We start from the raw sequence: 17,644 nt of genomic DNA, 5'->3' as shown, positions 1-17,644 counted from the left end.
CATTTCCTTTTTCCCTCCCTTCCTAAGATTCTTTATTACTGTCCAGAAAGGTTTCCCTGCTACTTTACCTAGCCTTTCCAAGTTATTACCAAAATCTTCCCACGTCTTCTTTTTGGATTCAACAACTATTTGTTTTGCTCTGTTTCTTTCATCTCTGTACAAATCCCTATCTGCCTCGGCCCTTGTTTGGAGCCATTTCTGATAAGCCTTCTTTTTACGTTTACAAGCTGCTCTCACTTTATCATTCCACCAAGATATTCGCCTTTCCCCATCTTTACACACAGTTGTTCTTAGGCATTCCCTTGCTGTTTCTACTACAGCATCCCTGTATGCCACCCATTCACTTTCTATATCCTGAACCTGCTTGCTGTCTATTGTTCGAAACTTCTCACTAATCATATCCATGTACTTCTTTCTAATCTCCTCGTCCTGGAGATTTTCTACCCTTATTCGTTTGCAGACAGATTTCACTTTCTCTACCCTAGGCCTAGAGATACTTAGTTCACTACAGATCAGATAGTGGTCTGTATCATCGAAAAATCCCCAGAAAACTCGTACATTCCTAACAGATTTCCTCCCATGTGTAGCGGTGAATAGCCTTATGCTTGAAGAATGTATTCGTAACTGCTAAACCCATACTAGCACAGAAGTCCAGCAAACACTTCCCATTACATTAGCTATATTTTCCCCACATTTACCAATCACACTTTCGTATTCTTCAGTTCTATTCCCAACTCTCGCATTGAAATCCCCCATTAGCACTATTCTATCATTGCTGTTGACCCTGACCACGATGTCACTCAATGCTTCATAAAACTTGTCAACTTCGTCCTCATCTGCACCCTCACAGAGTGAATACATGGAGACAATTCTAGTCCTAATTCCTCCAACTGACAAATTTAACCACATCATTCGCTCATTTATGTGCCTAACAGAAACTATGTTGCGTGCAATGGTATTCCTGATAAAGAGCCCTACCCCAGACTCTGCCCTTCCCTTTCTAACACCCGTCAAGTACACTTTATAATCTCTTATCTCTTCCTCGTTATCTCCCCTTACCCAAATATCACTTACTCCTAGCACTTCCAGATGCATTCTCTTAGCTGACTCAGCCAGTTCTACTTTCTTTCTTCCATAAGCCCCATTAATATTGATAGTTCCCTATTGAATTCCATTTTGTTTGCCAAGATGTTTCCAAGGAGTCAAATGGGAGTCAAGTTAAAAAATGGGAGTGGGACTCCCTTACTCCCATAGGTCCAAGGCTTGCTTAAAATGTTCTGAACTCTGTAAATTCATGAAGCAGGATGCTACCCTACTTGTGCATAGTCCAAGTGAGGATTGCTCCCCTAACGGGTTATGGACCACCGGTGGATTGTATAGTCCTAGCCGCCTGAGCACAAGGAGGGCCGTGACTCAGAATATGTCCGAGATGCCCACTCCCATTCCATAGCAACTGGTATCCCGACTCTCAGGACCACTTACTAGGCCACTCAGCCGTTGCCCATAGTTCACGAACTAGGACGTGACTACAGTAACCCACACCATGAACCATGATTTAACTTATTATTTATTATTATTACTTATTATTTATTTAAGTACCTTATTTAAACTTGACATTATCTTTACCTGTGCATTGTCTTTTATAGTTATTTGTGATCGGCTGATGACCAAGAATACTGGTCGAAACCAGTACAAATTTTAATTAATTAGGAATGTAAAACTTACATTTTAATAGTATTGAAATGTTGAACCATCATCTATCTTCTTTCAACTTAATAAGGACAAGACGTGCATCCGTAACATTCCCTGCGTATTATCGGAAGGATTTCCTACCTGTGTATCTTGTAACAACTCTACATTTGATACAACATTATGAATACGGTAATATTATTTTATGTTGTCATGTTTTGGGCTGCTAAGACAGTTGTGTTGCGCGACAGGCGAGGTGCTCCTTCTGTCCTCAATGTTGGGGGTTTGAGTCCCCTTGAGTAAGAAAGAATTATCTCATCAGTCGTGTATACAGATAATGTATAAATATTATTATGCCGCATTGTTAACTATCCGATTGCGTGAAATATATCAAAATCAAAAGTATCCCATCCATAATTCACGATTGTAAGCTATATCCTTACCAAATTTCAGGTCAGTCGGTCTAGTAGTTTTCAAGCTTATCCGAAATGAAACAGACGCCATCTCATTTTTAGTATTACCGGTAGTATAAATGACCCACATGAACTGATAACAAATGTACCATCAATACAAGACAAAAATAATTTTTTAGTCTTATAACCATTCAAATTTGTAATTTTTCAGCACTTGTAATGTTAAGACAACACTTTGATTTTCCTTTTTCTGTATTTTTGCGGCCGAAGCAACACATTTTATTAGACGATTAATTTATTCTGAGTAGACATTTGTTATGAATCATTGCACAAACACTAATTTTGTCCGTCTCCAAAATAAAGATATTGGTCGAAGTGATATTATGTACAAAAGACATAGAAGGAACTGCAAACAGAAAACAAACCAGTACTGTCTAGCATAATACTCTTACACTTCTTTCTCAAGTTCTGTGGGTGTTAGTAAGAGCAAGCCGCTAGGTTTTGGTGCTCACAGAAGCTCAAGCAATCCTCAAACTTGTTTGAACTCTGACATCATCTGTTAGAGCAGCTTGAGCTAGGCTCAGGCACGTCACTTTAAGCCCATGTGGAAGAGTTACAACAAACCATCTTAGAAGTAAACAATGTGCTCTGTATAGGCATTGCTGAAACATGGTTGCATAGGGTTTTATCATCATCGGCAGCAAATCGTGATGAATATATACTATTACAACATGACCGCACTGACGAACGGGGAAGTGGAATAGGACCAGGTTGAATAGAAATATGTATTGAGACGACTTGCACTGCTTCAAATGTTCCTTCATTACATGGGGCTGGTGTAGATGTATAGGCATCAGCTGATTCTGAACTCATGATTCTAAATGGAATTTGACGTGACTTAATTTGGAATTTTTCATTTCAATAAGTGATTTAAAACAGTGCATTCGTTATTGTGGTGTTTCATTAATGTGTATTCTTTTTACTGGCGGATAACTGTGCTTAGTAATGACATAAAGACAGTACTTCAGAATTAGGTTCATAATGAATTTAATAAATATCTCAAACGTTTACGTCTAGTTGAGCTAAGCATTCTTTCAGTAATTCACCATGAAATCAAATTTAGTTGCGGTTACCACTTGAAAATGAAATGAAAATCTACAGCCCGTTTCCAGTCATTCGACCAGGTTAGGAATGAGATGAATGAAACCCTCATCTAGCGGTGAGGATAGGAATTGTGCAGGCTGCCGAAGCTTGTCGCACTCTTCTGGGGCAATGATTAATGAATGACAGAAGAAATGAAATTATGTTGGAGAGTGTTGCTGGAATGAAATACGACAGGGAAAATCGGAGTACCCAGAGAAATACCTGTCCTGCCTCCGCTTTGTCCAGTACAAATCTCACATGGAGTGACCAGGATTTGAACCATGGAACCCAGCAGTGAGAGGCCAGTGTGCTGCCGCCTGAGCCATAGAGGCTACCTGTTATAAACTTTAAAAAAAAATGTTTATCTGTTTAGTGTAAATGCTACGTAATTATAAATATATTAACCCTAGAATACTAATATTATTCGCTAAATGCGCAATTCTAACATGTAAAATTTATGTGCATGTCCATATCTGTGCTAAAATAATAAGCAAACTCCACATTGTTATCGGACGTAATATTTAATTACCTAGTATAATTTGAATTATGTTGTTAGTTAAGAGTAATTAAAGCACCTAAGTGGATCAGCTTCTACATTCGATGTAGGTCCTGGGTGGAAAAGAACTGTGTTCTTTTTTGTGTATTTTCCTGTGTTGGAATCAGTTGTTTTCCATATATGCCCATCCGTACCAAATAGTTTATCCACTTCATAGTCAACAAAGAGATGTTCCAGAGGTTGAGAGGCTGAAGCTGAGCTGTTTGAAGTAGTTGCTTCTGTTATTCTCTTCCTAGTTCCTTTTTGAGATTTTCCTTTTGATGGTCACTCAATTTGCTGAATTTCAACAAAAGCTCGTAAATTTGGATCACAGTCGAGATCATCTTCGGAACCATCATGACTGGGTGAATAGTTCGGATTGTCAACGGAGAGAGTTCAGATTCAGTTTCTAAATGGTTGCCTTCCCCGCTCTCATCTTCATCCAGCTTGTCAAGAATACAGCAAATGAACTCCTGTTTCACTTTTCGTTTATCCATTGTGTCCTGGAAAGCCACATGCCTAATAACTATAAAGCAACCATCTGGAATGAGCAACCTACCTGTATACGACAATGTCCAGATACCTGTTACATACTAATAATATGCAAGTTTTACACAGCAACGATAATGTGTCAATACTAACAATACATACATACATACATTATCATTATAGACTGTTGTGCCTTTCAGCGTTCAGTCTGCAAGCCTCTGTGAATTTACTAAACGTCGCCACAATCCTCGATTATGTAAAAAAAAAAAAAAAAGAAAAGTGCAGTGACTTACCAAAAATGAACTTTTCTGGCATTTGTTCCTCACGCATGCAAGATTTCGTTTACTCTGCCATCTAGTAGGCTTGGAGTAGAACGGAACGTCCAACTTGACGAGCTAGCAGCCAGACAGCGTCAAATTAACATGCTTGCATATGGTAGCTGAGGCTATACGGTTATCATCATCATCATCTGCAATAGCTCTTTCGCAGTCTCTGCTGCGAGGTCATGGAATTTCCTCTCTCCTAACATTAGGGACATGACTTTTAATAAATTTAAGGTGGACTGCTGAAGGTACTTGCATGATTCTTTAAAGTGACTTGTGGAATGACTGAGGTGTGAACGTGTGAGTGAATGGTCAATTATTTTTTACTTAGATTATAATTATGTATCAGAATTAGTTTCTGAACTATTGTAAGGGTCAAATATTTTTGTATTTAGATAATAATTATGTATTAGGGTTAGTTTCAGACTTAATGTTTTCCTGATTGTCATCATCATCATCATCATCGTAATCATCGTCTTTTAACTTAGGGTGTAGCACCTCGTTAATCTGTTTCATTGAATAACCATCACTCAGGAATATTCTGGTTAAATGGTTAACTCGAGTTCCTAATCAGAACATTCCTAAGCAATGGCTATTTAATGTAAGAGATGCTACATCCCAAGCTGAAAGGCAGATTGTCACATGATTCTCCTCCTGTGAGTTTGGTCTGCTGGTCATAAGTATAGTTTTTCTTGGATCCTTTTGATCTAAACTGTACTGGAATACACAAAATTCCATGTTTCTTTTTTATGTTGGCCAAACATTTTTTTCACTGAAAATTGCTCAAACAAGTTGAAACATGTTTGACTTGTATTACTCCATCTAATGATGGTGATGTGTATGTATTGAATAGGACATGTTAAATTTCCTTTTTAAAGTGAAAACCGTCAATATGGAATGATTCTGATATCTTATAAATCTGTTTTGTACATAACAAAACAAATGTGTGCCATGGCACAAAAATAAAAACCAGAAAACCACATTTAAAATCCTACTTTAATGATTCCTATCATTGTTACAGAGGGCTATTTAATAATTATTCAATAATTTAATCAAAGAGTGGTTAAAGGTCCACGTAACCAAAGCTTTAAAAGAATACAAAGTCAGAAGAAAACATTCTGGAGTGGGGAATGTAAAACACACTTACATTCAGTTACACAGAAGTTAATGGAGGACAAAATCTGATGGAGAAATTAAGTTAACATAATAAAAAGGTAAAAAGAAAAGGTTTGCCTCCAACAAAGTGAAGATGCCTGTAGTTGAAAAACTGCATCATTGTGCTTATCAGTGATTTAACGGTTAATGTGAAATCCAAGGCAAACTCCTGCATAATTAAAGAAATTTACATTCAAATTTAAGTGAAGTTAGAACTGAAAATTAATAAGAACAAGAGTGTTTACCCTCAAGGAGAATTGAACGCTCCTTGTGAGTGAAGCTCAGAGTCACCATGTCCAACCACTAGGATGGTCAATCAGGAAAGACAACAGACATCCACTCGCTCCCACCAAGAAGCGGGTGAAGATCCAGAAGCCGGAAATGGGGTAAGCACAAAGGAGACCTATATAAATGCAGAGTTAACCCTCAGGTCTGGATGTTAACCAATTACCAACATCGTTATTGTGTCCAATCAAATAGGTCTTCCATCTTGCTGATGATTACAGAATTCTTGAAAAGTCCAATCTGACAAAACAGGAAATGTGCTTCTAGAACACGGCGTGTGTACTACAGGGTACTCAAAACATTTAAACCAAAAGATGAAAATTGAAAAACACATTACAATGACAATGTTTAAATACACCCAGATTAATGAGAGATCCAAACAGATAATTTAGAATGTTGCACTTTCCCACCATCTGAAAAATTACATCTACGTCATATGTTTTTTGTTTAATTCAAGTGGATGTTTTGTTCCTAAATGCCAAGTATTAATTCATAACTGTTTCAAGATTGAGGTAATGTCCACCTATTCAATACAAGTACAAAGCCATGGTGGACTTTCCTAGTTTCAACCTGATAAGAGGTCATCTTCAGCCATTGACAAAATAAAGTAGGTCATTTGACAAGATTCAAATCAGTAAAAAAAAAAAAAAAAAAAAAAAAAAAAGTTATGGCTTTTAGTGCCGGGAGTGTCTGAGCGCCAGGTGCAGGTCCATCGATTTGACACCCATAGGCGACCTGCATGTCGTGGCGAGGATGAAATGATGATGAAGACAACACATACACCCAGCCCCCGTGCCAGCGAAATTAACCAATGATGGTTAAAATTCCCAACCCTGCTGGGAATCAAACCCGGGACCCCTGTGACCAACCATTTAGCCATGGAGCCGGACAGTAAAAACAACAGTCAATGAATAACATAAAATAAAAACGGTTGACAATATTAAAACTTATGATAATAGAAATGTTGAAATACTCTTACAAAGATTGGGTGTCGATTTATATGTGAATTAATACTAAACCATGGATTTTAAAGTCCATTAAGTCTTAAGGAATGCCCATGTGAAAATAAGTGTATAATGGAACATGTATGATATAACCAGTGGGATGACTAAAAAATACATTCACAGGTTTGTAGATAAACACAGGTACAAAAGTTCAACACTTGTTATAATAAGGAATGAGCTTGTTAGATAAGTATAAGCAAAGTTAAATGATTATTGGAGGCCGTCTCCTTAATGTTATCTAATGTTGTAATTTAGTCTAGGCGCACATCTTGATAAGAAGGGGCTTGAAGTGTGTGGCTCAATACTATTTTAAAGCAATCTATGAACTGTTGACAATTACAGATCCAGTGAGTTGTAAAAAGCCAGATTCAAGTAAGATGCCCATCTGTTGCTCCAAGGGAGTGCGATTACATTTACACATATGAAATATAAGTTGCATTTTGTCATATTTATTTGTTTATCACTTGCTTCAGTAAATGTGGCGTCTCATATGACGATATTTGAATCTTGTAAACCTAAATAGAATAATATTATTTAAAAATAATGCAAAACTCTTCAAAGAATTAAATGAATACATTTATATCATTAAAATACCTCCTTTAAGAAAAGAATGGTTGTCTCCCTTGTGGGATTCTAAAAAGTGGGCTTCTGGTTGATTTCAGACACTGATTTAGTGGGAGAGGATACCTGTTGGCTGCAGGTAGATTAGAGATGCATATCTTGCAGGTAGAAGTGGGAAGTTTCTACATGTTTGCTACAGATAATCTAGAAATTTCAGTTACATCAGAAGTGGCACATGCAGCAGTAGAAGCAGTGGTTCTAGTGTGAAATTACCATATATATCAAGATTTGTCTTGTATGACAGTGTACGGTGAAGTTGAGAGACATTGCATGTGCTGCGATAGTGAAATTTAAAAATACTCTGTTTCCTTACATCACATCACCTTATAGTTTGCTTCTGATGAAGTTTGGCTCTCAGCTTAAGCAGGAATATTTTGTTCACAATTTTTTTTAGAAGCTTTACCTATCGCTTTGATTAGGATGGTGACCTTAGTTTGCCCATTATTGGACATGTATTGTACATGAGTTTTCTCAACAAAATGAAACAATATGGAGCATCACAATAGGCACATTTGGTGCTGAACAATCCCCAGAATCACGTTCTTGAGGTAAAAAACCAAATGCCACTTAAGTCACATTCTTGAATCAGCAGTATGTTTGGGAGTATAGTACCCATCTGCCTGCCAAGAATACTGCAGTGTAGGGTGATACACTGGAGCAGACAACATGTTATGAATAATAGAAAGCATTTCATTACAAAAATGTGATTTCCTATTTTAATATCGAAATTACTGCAGAGAGTCCTTCTATAGCTTGTTATCCTTCTTGCATAGATTTTGTACTGTCAGAAGAAATATACATCCACATCCACAGGCTGTATGTATTTTGTTGTTTTAGGTGTTATGGTCCATGCATTCACTGTTTTTACTGCAAATGAAGTGTTCTTGTGAGCACTCCATGAATCATATAGCAATATACACTTGTGGTTAGTTTTGATATTGTTGCAAAGGACATTCAAGAAAAAGGGTTTTTAGGTGGTCTGTTGACATTTTCTCACTATGTTAGCCTCCAAATATATATTTGGTATTTGTTGGTCTTCAGTATCTTTTTTTTTTTTTGAGCCAAACGTAACGCTGAAAGGCATAACAGTCTATAATGATAATGTATGTTGAGCCAAACGTATTTTCCTGAAGACAAATATACATTTATTTCGATAGGTGTCCACTTATTGAAAGTCTTGCATTTATTGTACAACTATGTATTGTATTGTGCGCAGACTGAACCAAGGCAACTGTTGACCCTTTTCCTTTTCTAGATAGTGTCAGACCGAAAGTTGGTTCATAATTAAAGCTGCTTCAATTGGAATTCCAAATGCAGTGCGACTGTGTTTGGAAAATTGCAGTTTTCTTGTTTACTTCTCTGACAAAAGAGTCCCACACTGGTAAATATAATGATCATTTTGTATAAATCTGGTTGTCATGGAAATAGTGATTTGTCTATAACACATTCTGTATTCTTTCTTGAGATATGTTACAAAATTTGCAGAACATTAAAAATATTTGTGCCCAATTTCTTGTGCTTTTTACATTTCCCAAACTTTCAGGTGCCAATAATGGACACATTTTGCATCATTCCTTACCATGTCATATTGGGGTAGAATGCTTTATTTTATTGCCTGTTCTTTAATTGTCTTGTTTCCTCTAAAATGATGTTCACCATGTTTTTTTGCTCCACATAATCAAATATTACTTTTTTGTTTTACTTCAAGGATGGATGTCTCTTCAATAAGGCGCTGTACATTTTCTCTTTACGTGGAGGTGTATGTTAATCATTATAAGTATGTTCCAGATTGTCTTCCAAAAATTTAGCAAAAATGCTAACAGTGTCAGATTTCTTTTCTGGAGGCGGTTCATATTCACTAGAACTGCTAGCTTCTCTTTGAGGAGTAATGTTTTTGCCACTGACACTAACAATACACTTGTTAAAACTACTAATCACTGTATCAATCAATCAATCAATCAATCAATCAATCAATCAATCAATCAATCAATCAATCAATCAATCAATCCAATCAATCAATCAAGTCATCTTCATCCAGAATGAATTGTTATGTTTCTGAATAATCAGCTCCACCAAAATTGCAAAAGTGTAATCATCCTGTCCTACACTTATGTTTCTGAATAATCAGCTCCACCGAAATTGCAAAAGTGTAATCATCCTGTCCTACACAGTCTTCCATTCGATAACGCCTTCTTAACGTGGATAAAACAATATTTAAAACTTTCCTGATATTAATGACTTTGTTCATGTTCACTATATCCATGTGAAGATACTGCTACATACTATAATCTATTAGTTTCATGGTCCATATTGATACTGTAGTTCAAGTATGAAGGATGAGTTCTCCACCTAATCAATATTTTACATAGTGTCAATATTATTTACATAAAAAGACAGTACTGTTTTTGATCTGTAAACAGGTCATCTTCAGCTGCTAGAGAACCTGCTTAATAGCGACTGTACAGAATAAATACTACTAAAATTAAAATTAAACAAGGATGCCATTAAATAAACATGAATGCCACTATTCTAAAATGACTTGATGTTAAGATATATACATATGGTACAGTTTGGGGTGAAGGGGCTATTTCCCTGGCCCTATGATTTCTACATATTTCAAAAATTATATTTAGTGAGGTTGGAATTGGATACAATTCTTAGAGTTTATCAAGAATCACCATCATTCAGGCGTCATCTGTGTTAATTTCCAACATTATGCCCAACGGTTTATGAGATGTTCAAAGTGCAGTGTTGTGCCATAAACATGCGGGGGCATCGTGTTCCTTAGAATAAGAGGTTCAGCAACCAGTTCACAGACACATAGCTTATACTGAGTCTATATCAATGCTAAAACACATGTTAGTAAGTGCCACTATTCTAAAAAATACTTAACATTAAGATATATACATATGGTACAGTTTTGGGGTTGACGTTTTTAAACTGGCCGCATGATTACTACATATTACAAAGTTCTTTTTGTTGAGGTTGAAATTGGATACAATTCTTAGAGTTTATGAAGAATCTATGACATTCCGGTGTCAGGCTCAGATATCTAATGTTAAATGCCAGTACTATGTCCAACAGTTTTATGAGATGATTCAAAGTATTGTGCCCTACTGTACTATAAAGTTCCGTCCAGGCGAAGGCCGGTCTCGAACCCAGAGTACAGTAGTGAACGAACTCTCACAGACGTGAGCTGGTGCACATAGTCTTACCTGAACACTGTCCTCTTCAATCAGCCGGGAGAGCGCTCTTCTCAGGGATAACATGGGTATAACGGGGCAACATAAAGATAAAACACTAGGACATGTGCCTACTCAGGTAAGAATTCGACTAAATTAAAAATTAAAATAAAATATCTAACAGAAAACACCACTGCATTCCAAGTTTAACAAATAGGGATTTATTACATAAAATTGAATTATTTACAAATAAAAGATCATTTCAATATGAGATGGAAAAATGACGCTGAGCCGATGACTATCAGTTCACTGCCTTCACGAAAACCCGTGAGCTGCAACAAGCATGTTACAATGGTGTAAGTAACGAAGTTTTGAAAGATGGATATCTGCTTAATTACACAAAACAATGATTCCCATAAAAATTTACAATGCCTCGCGCCGTCGAACCCCGGTGCCAACAAAATCACCACAAAATTTACAATGACCTGACTCGGTCACGAACCCTAGTCCTATGACAGGTAAGGTGTCCAAGATACCTATGCTAACAATATGAAAGAATCCAATCAACCCATACAAGGGTGTCAGTATAAAACGGGCCAGTGTTAAAATATTACGTAAAACAAATAGGACATAAAACAAATCTCTCTCTCTGCTTTCAAAACAAGAGGGTCGTTTCTTCCCCTCCTAGCATACTTGAAATACTGCAGACGACCAACACACCAGCCTGTGACGTCAAGCTCAATGACCTCCATTCTCACCCCTCCACTTGCGGCAGTTCCCTAATTTATGAGCTCCAACAGGGAGACAGGCTAAAGTCTTGCCTTTCAAAAGAACACTTCACGTAGTCAGCTGCTAAAGCCCTCATTTAAATATACCTGGGCTATCTGCCCTCGTCTCAATACCTTCCGCAATCTCGCTCATCTTACTAATGCCTCTCATGGGCTAAATCCTGGTGCTACAAAACACTAATCATTGAGCGATCGTCACATTGCCATACTAGGCATTTCCAAAATATATTCAATAAACTCTCAATGGTTGGGCTCTCTCATACCAACTGCAAATTCTACTTCTGCCTCTTATGGGCTCAAATCTCTTAAATATTTGGACTCGCTCGCTCTATCAGTGAATCTGGGTGAATTCCTGGTCACGACTTGGTCACAACTTGGTCATAACTATACACTTCTAAGTCTGCAGAAACAAATGCCTGAATGTGATCTAATAAAAGTACCTATCTGTAGACTAACCTCCTATGCCCAAATGAGTTCAATCAGACCCTTACAAAAACACGTACTTTAAAATAACGCAATTAAAATGAACCATAACTTCGCTAACAAGGACTCTACAAATAACATCTACCTTAAAGTACGGGGTTCGAGTTTGAGGCCTAGCTCTATATTACAAGGGAAATTATCCTATTACCACAAATCTGCTGACTGACGGCCCCCATATTCCTATCTAAATTTAAATGACATGCTTGAAACAGAATTGGAAAGCTCTGACCTTAATTTAGAGAACATAGCGGAGCGGCCATCCCTGTGGATCACTGGATCTACCACATTCTGATAGACTGCAGAGCTGTCATCAGAGACTGTTGACCACTTGGAGACATTCTTGCTGGTGTGGCGTCTTCGTACAGCTCCCTCGGTAGTCGGAAGGTGTCCTCTTCGATGTTGTGCTGGTCAGGTGCTCCCAACGTTCCTGGATCGATGCCCGTTGTTGTGTTGGCTTCAGCTCCTGGTTGTGGCTTCTTTGCAATGATGCTGTCAAACACTCGTTCTGACTTGATGCTGAGGTAAATCTTTGCAGAAATAGCAGTACAGGTAGTCGGTGTAGCTTGAAGACAAAGCGTTGTTCTCAGCACCAACACGCAGTATGACGATTCGTTCCCGCAGCCTCTCGGTCCAAGAATGACTCTGATATGCCCTGGCGGCCTTAATTTATAATTCCGGGTAGCGTCATCAAGCCGCTTGGCTGCGTGTAATCTTAGCGTGCCCGGGAAAATTTCCCGCATTAATTATATCATGAGCTCAAATTAGCGAATGCATTAATTAATGCAGCCCTAATGCCTATCAAAATAAAGCGGAAATAATACAGGTTGCAATTCTTGTCTCAAATCCAATGCAACTCTTCTGTAACCAAAGATATTAATTTATTTCATTCTTCCCTCCTAGAATAAGTTTAGCCGGGAACTGGAAAGCGTCCCCAAACTTCATCAAGAGGCTTGGCTTGGGACATAACTTCTTTTAATGAGTTCTGGAGATTTCTCATAATGACGCTCGCGCTCACTTCACATAAGAACGCTTCTTCTGGACCCCTTTATGACATATACTGTAAGACATCGGCTTCGTGGGTGGCCTAGTATGATTCCAATATCCAATCCTCAAATTAATACAATTGCTCCAATGAACAGAATGGTTCAGTATATTGTTGGGCCGCAGATATGCGGAGACGTCGTATTCATTAGAATAAGAGGTTTAGTAACTTGTTTACAGATACATAGCTCTTTCTCGGTATATATCAATGATGAAAAACATGCTAGTTTATATTAGACTTCCTTATTGAGGTTTACGTTGCTGTGTTCGACATATTGAGATCAATGAAAGTGAGTTGTGGGTGCTCCCCTCTTCATACTTGCATTCCCTCAGATATTTTTAAAAAATCTGAGAAAGAAGAAAAGGAAAGTAGGTATTAGAATAACTGAGAGTGCCTATTAAATTGGTTGTGTATATGGTGTGTGTGTGTTTTTTTTTTACGTGTGAGCTGGATATGTTCTTGAGCATAGTTAGGAGCTATTAAGCAGGTTCTCTAGCAGCTGAAAATGACCTGTTTACAGGTCAAAACCGGTATGTAAATAATATTGACACTATGTAAAAGAAAGTAATGATTAGGTGGAGAACTCATCCTTCATACTAATTTTGCTACATGTAAAGTAAACATGTCAACTACTAGCTGAGACAACTGATTGCATGTGTATCTACTTCCCCTCCTTCAAGATTACAAGCGCTGTTTGGGCAAACCAAGCAGTACACAATCAAATGCCTTCACAAGCATATTTAGAATTGTGAGATGGGTCTGTGTACACAGTTTTACAAACAAATGCCTGTTCGAGTTTAGAGCCTTCCCTTGTAAGGAAAATTTGAACCTCCATCTCCAGTAATTTTGAAGTTTTTGTAATATAATATTCTTCTATTAAGCCATTAATGTCACATTTTATTCCCATGAATTCCTAAGTGGTAATTAGAATGCAGGTTGGAGATTTCATTCTTCGGTGTCAGAGTGAGTGACATTAGATTTAACAAGTGCTGATTGTATTTACTTGTAATTTGCTGGGGGGTTTTTACTTGTAGTTTGCTAATTGTTTTGGAGATGTGTTCTTTACTCTCTCTTTTTCTTGCCACTAGGTTTAACGCACCACTTGTATTGATTTTGTATATTTTCTTACTAATCTTATAACTAAAACTTTTTTTGTATTACTAGTGTCTTCGCACACTAGTTGGTCATACAGGTGGAGTTTGGTCATCTCAAATGTCTGGTGCCATCATTATTAGTGGAAGTACAGATCGGACGCTGAAGGTGTGGAATGCAGAATCGGGTCACTGCATACATACTTTGTATGGTCATACATCCACTGTTCGCTGCATGCATCTCCATGGCAAAAAGTAAGATTCTATTTCTTGGTTAGTGTCATTTATTTTTGTGGCTTCTTTGCAAGAATTAATTAAAATTAGTATGTCATATACTTGTCTAAATTTCTATAATATGAATCAGCATTGTATTTATTTGATCTTGAATGTTCCATTGCTCTAACATATTGATCCCATAGTTAAAATTGACACTCGATAGTAATTATAACACTAGTTTGTCTGTTGTACATTACCTACAAATGCTAAATGATGCATGTTCTCTTTCTGAAAAATATGTCTAATAGGAAATACAATATTTTAATGAAAAATACTTTATGGCTCCTAATATAGAAATAAACAAAGCAGTCAAGTATCATTCCTTTACAGCTGCGTGTGAGTGTTTGCTAGTAAATTGAGTTGAAAATAATCCATTCATTCTGGGTTTATACAGGAAAAATCTTGAACTACTAGTTGGTGGTTTATCTCCTAGCACTAGTGAGGTAAATGCCCTATTTAGTGATTCTTAACTCAGCATTGCTAGGTCTTTACGTGTGCCATTACTCGCTAGTGAGCTCACCTTTTTGTTTAAAGGCCATAATATGCCCATATAAAGATGGAGGTATTTTTAATACGTAAATTTGTGATAGTCTTTTATTTCGGAACATGAGAGAATGGAGTAGCCATGTGTGTTAATGCGCTACAGCTATGGAGCCAATCTCTGCATTAGGGAGATGCATGGGTTCGAACCCCACCTTTGGCTGTCCTGAGAATGGTTTTCTATGGTTTCCAGTTTGCACTTCCAGGTAAATGCTGGGTCAGTTCCTATTCATAGGCCACAGCTGATCCCTTCCACCTCCTTACCCAATTTCATTCACCATCATTCATTTCATCTTCATTAGCTCCTCAACTAAGGTTGGCAACAGGAAGGGCATCCGGTCGTAAAACATGCAATATAAATTCATCTCACCTCATACCCGACCCGAATCAAGAAACGGGACTAAGGGGTTGACAAACTATTTAGGAACATGAATGCTTAAATTTCAGCAAATAGTTATTTACTTAGGAACACTAATACTTTCATTTAAATGAATTTGAGATAGGAATATGCTCAGTATGAACTAAATAATAATAATAATAATAATCATCATCATCATCATCATCATCATCATCAATGTCCCACTCAAGTCGCCTGGGTGTGGTTAACAAGCCTCCTCCACTCCTTTCTGTCCTTCCACCTTTTCTGCTCCATTACTTCTGCCACATCCAATCCAGCTTCTCTAATATTCTTCCAGATCTGATCCATCCACCTTCTTCTCGGTCTTCCAACTGGTCTCTTTCCCTTAACTTCTCTTTCTAATTCCCTTCTTCCTACCTGTTCCTTTCCCATTCTTTTTACGTTTCCGAACCATCTCAGTCTTGCTTTCTGTATGTTCTGTACTAATGGTTCTATATTTAGCTCTTCCCTAATTTTAATATTTTGGATTCTATCTCTTCTTTTCTTTTAACTGATGTTCTTAATTTCATTTCTACTGCTTGGATCTTACTATCTTGTCTCTTATTAGTTACCAGCGTTTCTAGTTACAATTACTGTTACAATTGGTATGAAATACTGTTTATATAATGTTAATTTTGTTCTCTTGGGTACTTTGTCATCCGATAAAAGCTCTGTGACTTGATGATAAAATGTTGTACCCTTACTTAGTCTGTTATTAATTTCAGGGTTGATTTCATTACTTCCATTAATAATGCTACCCAGATATGTAAACTGTTCTACATTCTCTAACCGTTTTCAGTCTATGTTCACTTGGCTTCTCTTTTCCTCTTTTCCACAATGCATGACTACAGTTTTCTTTTTACTAATTACCATTCCAAATTCCTTCAGATTTTCATTCCAAATGTTTTTCCATTATGGTTTGAAGGACAACTTTATTGAGTCATTCTTATTAGACAAATAAGCTGCTGACTATGATCATCTGTCTATGATTCCTTGTGGGTAGTTGTATAGATTCATTGTATTATCCACCCAGATTCTTTTCATTTTAATCATTCTGTGATTTATTTATATGTTTCTCTTACACTGGGTAGCCTATTTTTTTTTAATGTGTGGGGAATTTTTTTCTGTTGAGAATTAATCATCATCATCTGGGGCAGTTTCCAACCACAGGCTGGGTCTGCTTGGAACATAAGCCTCTCTTTTTCTGTCCATCCACCACTTCTCTCACTCTCGTCCAGGTCCCTCCTCTTGCCTTGATGCTCTTCTTCGCACCTTTCAGCCATCTGTCCCTCAGTCTTCCTCTAGGTCTCCTTCTCTTCAACTCCATTTCTAAAATCTGTTGAGAATTATTTGTTGTAAATGTGGCTTGTGAAATGAAACTATTTTCTGTGTATTTCGCATTAACCTATATTTATACATTTCTTATCACAGGGTCGTTAGTGGATCTCGTGATGCCACGTTAAGAGTGTGGAATATCGAAACTGGTGAATGTCTTCATGTTTTAATTGGGCACCTGGCAGCTGTGCGCTGTGTTCAGTATGATGGCCGTTTGGTTGTGAGTGGGGCATATGACTATATGGTCAAAGTTTGGAATCCTGAACGAGAAGAATGTCTCCATACCCTCCAGGGTCATACAAATAGGGTTTACTCACTACAGGTTTGTTAACTTGTAATATTTGATTATTCAGTAGTATTTCACGTTCTCTTGGATAGTTTTGCATGATTTTATATTGGTGTGGATTTTTAAGTATGTTTTATATCCTTTCTGTATGCTCTTAATGTTGTGTGCAGAATTGCTGTATTTGAAGACTGACAAAGGAGACTTTGTTCAGTAAAAAAGGGATTTGCTTTTGCACAACAGATACGTTTAGAACTAATTAATTGAAATTGGCAGTAGGCCTAGTAGTAGTAGTAGTAGTAGTAACAATGGAAAGTCATCGTGGAATATTTTCTTAACCGTTTGTATATTTATGACCTTAGTTGTTTATATAACTGATTAACTTTGAAGAAATAATTTCTCCATAATTGTATTGTTTTTATTTCATAGTCCTTTTGATTTTATATTTTAAAGTGCCTTTAATTGTAATACATGTTGAAGCTCTTGGAATGCAAATGTTTAGTTGTGCATAGTGACTACAGTAAATAAAATCTTAAGATAGTGGTAGAAAAATCTGAAAATGTGTAGTGT

At 37.2% G+C, this 17,644-nt stretch overlaps 1 protein-coding gene across 2 annotated transcripts in view; it reads left to right on the top strand.

Moving 5' to 3' along the window:
- LOC136874557 (F-box/WD repeat-containing protein 7) overlaps positions 1-17,644 on the top strand; it is a 169,639-nt gene that overhangs the window by 54,065 nt on the left and 97,930 nt on the right. For both annotated transcript variants that reach the window (XM_067148193.2, XM_067148194.2), the window contains exons 8-9: positions 14,317-14,498; positions 16,888-17,113. In XM_067148193.2, the coding sequence (XP_067004294.1) occupies positions 14,317-14,498; positions 16,888-17,113 (408 nt within the window). The remainder of the gene's footprint in view (positions 1-14,316; positions 14,499-16,887; positions 17,114-17,644) is intronic.

The sequence above is a fragment of the Anabrus simplex genome, chromosome 5 (genome assembly GCF_040414725.1).
Source record: "Anabrus simplex isolate iqAnaSimp1 chromosome 5, ASM4041472v1, whole genome shotgun sequence".
NCBI classification, from domain to species: domain Eukaryota; kingdom Metazoa; phylum Arthropoda; class Insecta; order Orthoptera; family Tettigoniidae; genus Anabrus; species Anabrus simplex.
The sequence above is the reverse complement of the archived record's forward strand: the minus strand, read 5'-3'. Positions and strand labels throughout refer to the sequence as shown.